The sequence below is a fragment of the Kryptolebias marmoratus genome, linkage group LG3, assembly GCF_001649575.2.
Source record: "Kryptolebias marmoratus isolate JLee-2015 linkage group LG3, ASM164957v2, whole genome shotgun sequence".
In the NCBI taxonomy this organism is placed as follows: Eukaryota; Metazoa; Chordata; class Actinopteri; order Cyprinodontiformes; family Rivulidae; genus Kryptolebias; species Kryptolebias marmoratus.
In genome coordinates this window covers 907,795-918,288 of record NC_051432.1, presented here as the reverse complement: position 1 = coordinate 918,288, position 10,494 = coordinate 907,795, and the positions used below count along the sequence as shown (strand labels likewise).

The 10,494-nt window shown below is 36.0% G+C and overlaps 1 protein-coding gene across 1 annotated transcript in view; it reads right to left on the bottom strand.

The window, feature by feature from the left end:
• The window catches only part of lcor (ligand dependent nuclear receptor corepressor), a 123,832-nt gene that overhangs the window by 38,627 nt on the left and 74,711 nt on the right, over nt 1-10,494 (bottom strand). The window contains exon 3 of the mRNA XM_017435580.3: nt 4,549-4,628. Within this exon, the coding sequence (XP_017291069.1) occupies nt 4,549-4,628 (80 nt within the window). The remainder of the gene's footprint in view (nt 1-4,548; nt 4,629-10,494) is intronic.

Here is a 10,494-nt window from a genome sequence, read left to right as displayed (position 1 = left end):
AAAAGGGCTGACGAGGCAGCAAAACTAACGATAACAAAATCCAAAACAAGAAACAGAGCAGGACTAAACATGACATGGCAACAGCAGACAAAGCGGAATGATCCAGTAGTGTGTGAGAGAAAATGACCAGGTTATATGCACAGGGGATAATTATGGGAAGTGGGCACAGGTGAGTGATTACAATGACTTACAGGTGGAGATGGGCGTGGCAGATAATCAGGGGCAAAAGAGTCACTGGGGAGGAGTGAATAGTGACAGCAAACATGAACAGGAAAAACTAAACTGAAACAAGACAATAATCAAAACAACAAACTGAAAATACCAAAACTATGACAAGCCTGTAGCAGTTTATTAAAACTCACATAAAAAATTTGTGGGTGAAATTTGATTCACATTTTAACCTTGAGGAATAGATTAGTATTGCAGTTTTTAAACTGAGACTTATCTAGGGTGAAATCATTTATATCTTTGAATGACTATGGGTGATTCACACTTTTAATACCTCCCAACTGGAATACTATAACTCTCTGTATGTTGGTGTTACCCAGACCATTCTCTCACCACTGCAGCTGGTCCAGAACACTGACGCTTGTCTTTGAACGCGAGCAAAATATGAGTGAACATATCTCCCCAGTGGTTGTTTCCCTTTGTTGGCTCCCTGCTTATTTTAGAATTGCCTTGCACAGCGGCATAGTGGTTAGAGCTGTTGCCTCCCAGCAAGAAGGTTGTAGGATCGCTTCCTGACCTGGGGCCTTTTTGGGTGGAGTTTGCATGTTTTTACAACAAAAACATGCATGCTAGGTTAATTGATGACTCTAAAACTGTCCCTAGGTGAGAGTGTGAATGGTTGTTTGTCTCGTTTGTCTCTATGTGGCCCTGTGATGGACTTGCGACCTGTCCAGGGTGTCCCCTGCCTCTCGCACAGTGACTGCTGGGGATAGGCAAAAGCTTCCCGCGACCCAAAATGGAGAAGTGGGTAAAGAAAATGGATGGATGGTCACACAGAGCACTTAACAGTACAAGAATAATTCATTTATTTGAAGAGCTCTTTTAAATTTTATACACTGAGTAAAAATCCCTAAAATAAATCGGAGCTTGTGAGGTACAGTGACTTGCTTTTGAACGCTGAATGTTACGATCAGAACCTATCAGACATAATAGGAAGTGCCTCTTGAGTTTATTCATCAACCAAGAGCAAATGCTAATTATTTAGCTTAAGTTCAATTCAACTTAAATATTGTTTTTATATAGCACCAATTCACAAAAAGTCATCTCAGAGCAATATACAAAAATGTAAGAAGTCCAAATCATATCAAATTACATGCAATCCAATTTTGTCCAAAACAGATCCAGGTTCAATTAAATTAGTCAGTCAATTTAATACAATCATACTGTAATACAATCAGATTTAGTATATTCCGTGTAATACAAAATACCATTTAGTAAAAAGCTTGGCTATCTAAGAAAACCAGCTGATTGTGTTGAATCTTCACCTAAATGCAATCCCCCATCCTGAGTAATCTCAGGAGTGAGAATAGAAAGGAACAACTCCAGCAGAACGTCTGAAATCTTTCCGGGACTGTTGCTTTTCAGTCTTTGTCATCACCAGCCACCAAAAGGCAAAGGTGGATGACTATATTTTTGCCTGTGTTTGTGTCTATCTGTCAGAAAAATGTCATGAGCCACTGGAAAAATTTCAATGAAGCTTGAAAAAAATAATCATTGAATGTACAACTACAACTGCCATAGCCCACTGACTTTTAAAAAAAATCACAAAAATGGCTTGGCATTTTGAGATATTGCATGAGATTGCACAATGTTATTTTTAAGGTTTAACCAAAACAATTACAAACTCTTGTCATTTCTCAACATAACATTATCTTAGTCTAAAACTTTGGTTTAATGATTTAGATTGGTTAGCAGTCATGTTGCATGACAGCATAACATACTGTAAATTTTTCCTTTACAGCAGACTAAGGTAGAGTCAAGTGTTAAATACATATGTATTCACTCTACTCATTTTGTTCTTAGCCTCTTAGAAACTCTGAGGAGGCACAAATTACTCAATTACTTAATTCATCCTCTTGTCAACACTTTCCTCCAACCATCACAATCATACTTATACTCACCTTCAACTTATCATGGCTTCCCTTATTCAAAGCCTAACTGGGGTCAAGACATGATGGTTGAACAACAAAAATACCAAACATAGTTGGAGGAGGAAGAGAGACAAAGACTTTCAATGGAAACTCAAAAACTGAATGTGTGTGAACAGGAAGGAAGAAGCGGACTGCAAAAATGTAATCTAACATGAGCAAGAAATCCTTTCCATTATTCCAGCCTAAATTAAAAAGACCTGATGGACAATAATTCACAATTTCTATTGGTAATATTTTGAACTTTAGTCCAACATTTGTGTGAAACATTTTCACTGACCTATAAGTGATTAAACTTACACAAGAAAGTAAGTAAAAGCTTTCAAAAGGCTTTTTAAATCTTATATTTTCTTCTTTGTGAAGAATCTAGGTCAAGTTTATTCACAAATTTTAAGTTTGTACTTCATGCCTGTAATACAATCCTGCAGAGTTGATTTTCTTACATCAGTGAGTGATACAGGAGTGATTTAAAGACGTCAGTGTTAATAAAAGTGAAACAAAAATGGTTCTTATTCTACATTGAGCTATGTGTAAGGAAACAGTTAAAAACAACTTGCAAAGAAGCCTTGATTTATTTTTTTACAAATGACACTTTGATTCGAGTTGAAACTTTGTCAAGTCAAAAGTTTGAAGAATAAAAAACACACCCATAATTGAGCAGTAAAACAAGCTAACCGGTTCCTGCAGGGAGGAGGGTGGGTCATGGTGGTTTGGGTTCAGGTACAGTCCCAAATTTCAAAGCACAGGGAAATGACATTTAAAAACATAATAACATTTCTATACAATTTATGTCCTGTAGGTAACATGCTTTTATGTCTGAACAAAAGTTTTTCTAAAGCTAATATTTAGTTTAAAGTTTGAGACTTTGGAAGCACTTCACTACTTTCCTGCTGATATTTAAACAAGTTTGATTTAGCTTAAAATTAGTTAGAATGATTTTAGCAACCAAGACTTTGTTTTATTTATGCAAACACTAATATACAAATTGTAATTTTTTAATCTTTTCCATAAAAGTAGAGAAAAGTTGTGAATAGTTTTTAGATCTCTAAATTTTCAGTTTTTATGCCTGATGAATGAATGTGAAAAGGTATGAAGTGTGTTGCTTAGTCAGTTCTACAGCAAGCTGATGTTTGCTCAGTTGAAGAAAATGATCTTTGTTGTTTTTGCTTTTAAGTCCTCCTGGCCTCACCTCTGAAACCAACCCACACCCTTAGTTTTAGAGAGTTAGTTTTTAAATCTAACATCAGAGAGGGCACAGGGCTTTCATGGTCCAGAGGCTGTCAAAATGGTTTTCATATGTACAAAATAATATCATTAAAAAGTGGTTCTTAAAACTCTGTGGAAACATTTAATTGCATCAGACATTGTTGTTATACCCAGTGCTGCTTTTAACAAGTAATTGAGAATTTATGGAGTAAAAACAATTACAAAAATAAATAAAACAACATACCTTTGCATGAGATTTAGACGGTTGCACTTTTTGAATCAATGACACCAAATTTGTCAAATTTTTTTTGAAAATATCAAACAAGAGCTACAAGTCAGATTATAAAATGTCTGATCAAAATTTAAGAACGTCTTTTTGCATTGTCATGACAAAATAATTTTTAATTATTTGATGTTTACATATACTTAGGAAAAGAATCACGAGAGGTACACTTTTATATTTCCATCATGTAGTGACATTTACATTGAGTCACCCAGCTAGGTGAAGGAGGAGAGCTGGCTTTAACATGATTCAAAAGTTTATCCAGGTCGTAATGTTCAGATATGATTCTCATTATTTCAAGGCCTTAGAATCATAATGTCTATAACTGATTATAAGTGGTATAGTGGCTAGACTAATCTGTAAGTGCTACAAATAGCCATTCTAAAGTGCAAAACAAATGACAAAAATGTGGCAAGCAGTAAAAACTGTGCGCTCACCTCATCTCCCAAAGATAATGAAACATTACATCACTCGTGGCTGCACCTTTATGACATTTGGTTTGCCTCACAGTACCACCCATAGTGAAATTCCACACAATAAAGTATACAATACTTCAGGTGGGAGGAACTCGCCTCTCTTCAAGATGATTCAGAGTGAAAAGTCAAAAAAAAAAAAAAAGAAAAGAAAAAAATAAGTCATGCCACGATGGGCTTACAGACCATTGTGAGGGACATGAGAGCTTCTTAGGATGCTGAAAATAGCATGAAAAAAACTAAGTTGAGTTTTAAGACAGTAGTAATTTGAAGGAAATTTTCCAAATTTGCTGTGAAAAGGCCACATTTCAACAAGTTACAGAGGACATGGAGAGGGTTGCTGGGTCATCATCCGGTATAGAAAGGGACTTTAAGCCAATAACTAAGAGAGTCTCATCCTGGAGGGAGAAAAGTGTTTAAGGCAGCCTACCTTGGTTTTTTCACGTCTTAAGCAGCAGAAGAGACAGTTTTCATCAAAGGACCAGTCAGACACTTCCTGTGGCTCGCAGTCTGGATCAGAAATGAAAAACAGAGACCAAAAATCATATTAAAGAAGACTTCATTTTTAATTTTTCAGTAACTGTTTTGATATACCTGATAACAGAAATTTGATTTATGTGAAAATATTTGATATGGCATAGTGAAAACAAAATTCATGTTTTAATTTTAGCTTCAATAAATCTTTTTTCCCCAACCACTGGTATCAGTTTAAATATAAATGTACAGGATGAACTCTAAAACTAGCTATGTGAAGGAAGTGTCCACGTCAATGTTACATTGCTTTAAAAGTACAATAAAACATTTGAATTACTTTAAGTAAACATCAGTTGTCTTTGTATTATTTTTAATTACAAACACAATTTAACTCAGACATAAATCACTGCATTCTGTTTTTTGCCGTTTATGCTGCTTCTTGGCTGCTTTTGAAACACGGTTGAATATAAATGAGAGTAGAAATCCCAACACGCCATCTGTTTTAATCTAACATCTATTCAAACCTGCAGAGACTGAAAGCCGAAGAACCAAAACTCACATCAACAACATTAAAAACATTTCCTTTTAATTACAGCCCATGATTACATTTCAGTGATAACTATCTTCATCTGTCAAGTACTTTGAGGAAAACTTCACCACACCTGTTACTGACAGCAAAGATCAGTTTAAGATACCGTTAGCTTAAAAGCACAATCGCTACATAATTTTTTTCTGTTTTGTATATCCTGTTCTTACATATGCTGCTATAAGGCACTACTATTAAAAAAAATAAATTTATTAAGATATCTCTTTAGTACTCCAGGATAACAAAACCCCCAAAAGCATTGGTGTCTTTGGGAGATTAGTTGAATGTTCATCATGAAAAAGCACTGTTATCACTATCCAACAAAGAAATGGGACAAGCCCATGGAGCTATTAGGTATTTGTTTAACTATAAATTTAAATTGAAATGATACAAATTTACTGATCAATCAAAATAACCAAAATATACAGTATAGATTATAAATTTAATTTTGGAATAACATAGCTATTAAAAATCTATTAAGCCAAGAGAAAACTTAAGGTAGTATTTCACTGGGCTGTGACAGTTTTAGATTAGTTGGCAACTCAAACTAGAAAGTTCCTGGAGAAACTTTGACGGGGCCTGCCATTTTGTGCATTTATACTGAATCATGATGGCTCCAATAACTGATCAGTTGTGGACAGGCATCATAAAAAGCTGATCTTGGACACATGAGGAGTCCTGCTGTGAAGTTTGACCTTCCTACATTACATGGTTGCCCAGTTAAAACATGCACAAATTTTGGTCTGAATTTTCACCTTGTTAGCTTTGGTGGCCATCTTGATTTTTTTTAGCATTCAGTTTGACAAGAGACTCCGTCTCAGCTAATACCATATCAAATTTTAGCTCCATATGTCTAAAAATGACTGAGTTAAAGTTGAAAGAAAGTTTGATGATTACAAAATGGCCGACATTGGCAGTTGTAGAAAGGCATCATAAAGAGCTGATCCTTGACACATGAAGGTTCTAGCTGAGAAGTTTGACCATCCTATGTTACACTGTGTCCAAGTTAGAGCATTCACAAGTTTTGCTCTGAATTTTTTACCCACTAGCTGCTATCTTGATATTTTTACTCAGCATTTATTTTGCGATGGGGCTCTGTGTCAGCTACTGCCGCACCAATATTCAGCTCAAAATGTCCAAATGTCTAAATGTTTTTTGTAAACTGTTATATTAACAAACGGTTTGTCTGCCTACTCCGCAAAGTCAAAGTCTGAGGAGTACATGCCGAACAAACAGTCGCTGTGCCAAAACTATAAGGCGTATTAAAAAAATTCTTGGACTGTGAGTGAAAGGAGAGATTGGCTTTCATTCCTTTAAAATTTCACTTTTCTACAATGCTTTATGTCCGAGATATGACGAAGGGTTTCTTTGCTAAGAAAACGTGTTGTGGTCAGACTGCTGCTCACTCTAGGTCATGTGACCTCCACTCTGTCAGTTGAGAGTTCCGCTCATTGGTTTGCATTGGTTTCAATGGTGTTGTTTTTTGCGAATTACGTCGCCATGGTAACTCGAAACGTCAATAAAAGTAAGAGAAGAAATCCCAAGATCCCAATATCGTTTTGATATAACTTTTGTATGGGTACATTGCTCTGTTCGGGCCGCATTAAAGTTTGTAGAAGAATAAAAATTATAAAGAAAAATATAGAGACACTTTTAGAGATTACAAGGTGGATAGTAGGTGGCTGCCATTGGAATGTATAGAATGCATTCTTATGGCAGTCCCCAATTAAAGTCTTGTAAGAAAACGTGCAAACTTTCTGCTGTAGTCTCACTGTATTCAAAGTGTTTGGAATGAAGTGACTAGAGAGCTGAGCAGCTGCATTTTGAGAGGTCAGTTTTTGAAAATCACAGCTTACTTTTTTACATTTCACAACTCAAACAAGGAAATTGAGAAGCTCTGTGATTGTTGTGAGACATTCTGGAGACTCCCTTGCAAATGCTTGCCAGCTAGTCACCAGCAGTCCTAGTGAAATACTACTGTAAGAACTGCAAACGTCCATAGAACCAACAATAATATATATATACATAAACAAAAAAACGTGAACCTCAAATGATTAAATGGACTGTAAAGTGGTCCCCTGTGGCCCAAAAGCACCTAAAGACTGCTGGTCCTTTCTGCACTGCCTATGATTTTTGATGTAGCTATAAACAGTACAGTAGAGTTTGTAGCTGGAAGTTGTATTTGAGATGTTTAAATATTTTTTTTTTCTTTTTTTTGCCTAGATGCTGTCAACACAGCAAGCTGATTTTTGTCGTAGAGGCTCCTGACGTCAGTTTGTGTGAAATAGCTTTTAGACTCCATTTTAGGACCCCGCTCTGTGCTGACAAGTCATATTTATTAGAGGCTGTAACGATCAGATGTCAAACTGATGCAGAAGTAGAAAATGAAACTGGACTTTTGACTTGCAGTAAGCATTTTATATACGTTAAATTGTACCTTTTGAAGTTTGATCATATATACCAGGGGTGTCAAACTCCAGGCCTCGAGGGCCGCTGTCCTAGAAGCTCCAACACACCTGATTCAAATGGTTTAATTACCTCCTTACCAAATCATCAAGGTCTCCCGGAGCATGGCAACAAGTCATCCATTTAAAGCAGGTATTTTAAAGCAAGAACACACCTAAAACATGCATGAGAGTGGCCCCCGAGAAATGGAGTTTGACACCTGTGATATATACCAAAAAAACTTTTAGATTAACAGTATATTAAAAACAATATTAATAAAAATCCCTTTAAAACAACTATTTTGCAGCATTTCTTAGTAATCAATGAATACTTGAATCAGCATTTTCTACTTTTCAATCAATTTTTGTGATGTTAGCTGATATGCTGTTGTGATGCAACACATGAGCCAAAAAGTTTATTGTTGTTCCAAACCACATAAAAGAAAGATGCATTGAGATGATAAGGAAAGTAGTGTGACAGCAGGAGGGAAAAGTAAGCACACTCAGCTTTACAGAGACAAAGAGAGAAAGAACACCGTAACGCAAGAGAAAAATCAATACAGTCACAATATCCTCTGGGCATACAGTACATGTCAGATCAGGACTTCAAATCTCCAAAATGTCACCTTTTCAGCAGTTAAAAACACAGGTTGAGGATGAGGTGAAGAGTGCTTCCCCAGCCTACAAGACTGTGTAATGTGACCATGATCCTTCACTTTACATTAAACTGAAAACCTGCAAAAATACAATTACTGTTCAATTTAATGGACCTATGCTGGATCAACGTTATTGAAGGAAAAGCTTGCTTTAATAAATTGTTATTCTTGAGGGTTTAGAGCAGGGATGTACAGTCACATAAGAGGGCTAAAATTAAAAACTTGGTCTTAGCCAAGGGCCAATCTAAATCAATGTTTATTAAAAAAAATACATAAATTAACCTTGGTTTTAGATGTAATATGTCAAATCATTCATATAAAAATATCAAATATCTTTTCCCAGTTACATATTACATAGAATTTAGAACAAACATACTTTAATGAACAAAAAAAAATGGGTCAAACTTAAAAAGACATCATTAGCATGCATTTCTTTCCACGTCAAAATCAAAGATTACAAGGAAATTACAACTTTTTTGGGGGGGCTTCAAAGTAACTGTCACGAGAAGAAACCTAAATAGGCTGAAATTTTTTTAAGCAAAATAAGAAGCAATAGAAACTCAATTTGTCACAAACTGAAGGGCCAGATCTAATAAAATTTAAATGTTATTATCTGGGGGATATAAATTGTTGCTAAGGGCCAGATCAGTCCCTCAGACCTTGAGCTTGACACGTGGTTTAGACAGCATGGATGTTTTACTTTCTGTCAATAAAGCTTCTTCTTGCTTCCTATTTCACAAATCCTTTAATGCCTTTTTTATTTTTCTGAAAAAATTAGTTTACTGCAAAACAATGACCTGCACAATTTATTAAAAACATGGCTGGATCACAGGAAAAAAAGAAAAAAAATCTTTACTGTTTTTGTTTCCCTGAGACACTGTGCTGTGACTTCACCATGCTCTAAATGTCACAAGTACGTTCCTATGATGATACTATATCCATCTGTGAATTTATAACATTCCATTGATTTAGTAGAGGTACTTTTGGACAACAGGGGACCACTTCACTGTCCTTTTACCAACTGAGGTAGTTTGTCTTTTTATGTTTTGTTTCTGCACTACTAGTCTGGACGTTGAGTTCCTTATAGCTATGTTATAGCGTCTACTTTTAAACCTGCTTCAGAATAGGAGTTTTCTTGGTTCAGCAGGGGCTCTTGAGAGAGGACGTGTGGTTGGTCCATACATAAAGTATGTTGATTGTTTTTTTTAAATCTATATTTATTGACATGATTATTTCTTTAGGTGTACCCCACAGAGTAAACTGATCTTTTGTATGAACTCCTAGTTCTTCTGAATATTTGTAACGCTCTTTCAAACTCTGCTTTAAAAATTAAACCAATCACACGCAGAAACAGATTTCATTGTCACTGTTGTTGAAGTTAAATGTTACAGATATAAGTGACGTTGCTGTGTTGACCATTGGTCGAGTGTTTAACAATATCAGCATATTCTGGTAGAGTGATTGTAAATGCGTAGGTCTTCACAACCACTCCACAGTAGGACTAACAGTCCCTATGATCCTCAGAGAGTTCCTAGAACTGTTTGATTAAATTAGCGTTTCTCAACGGGGGCAGTACCGCCACTTGGGGGGCGTTGAGAGGATGACGGGGGGGCGCTAGCAGCAATATTTTCCAAAAGAGGGCGTTGATATTCTTTTGGGGGGCGTTTGCTTGAAGGTAAAGTTTACACCAAAGATTCACAACAATATCAGTTTAAACTTTGAACTACTTGCAAAAATATTGTGGCCTAAATCATTAAAACCGGCACAGAACTGCAGCTGTATCAATGGTGTTTCTCTTCAGCGCAGCTCCGTGCTGCCTTCAGGAGAACGGGACATCAGAATGTCGGTTTTATAATTTCTCCCACATGGCAGTTACTTTGTTAACTCTGAGAAAAGAATGCTCTCTTTAGAGGTATTTCCCTTGGAATTATTTCTTGCTCTTACATGGGTTCTCTGAAGGATACACCGTGAGCGCATTGTTATCGCAGAGGTTAAACATTTACAAGAGCAATATTCTGTTGTCGGACTTTCCCTAAAAGCATCCAGCATCCAGACGCACATTAACTCCTTTCTGGAAAAGATGCTTTGTTGACATTAGTGCTGGGCGATATGGAAAAAATCCTATATCACGATATGGATAATTTTATATCACAATAACGATATATATCACGATATACCCCAAATACGTACGTTGTCAGTTATTCTCTGAAAAATAT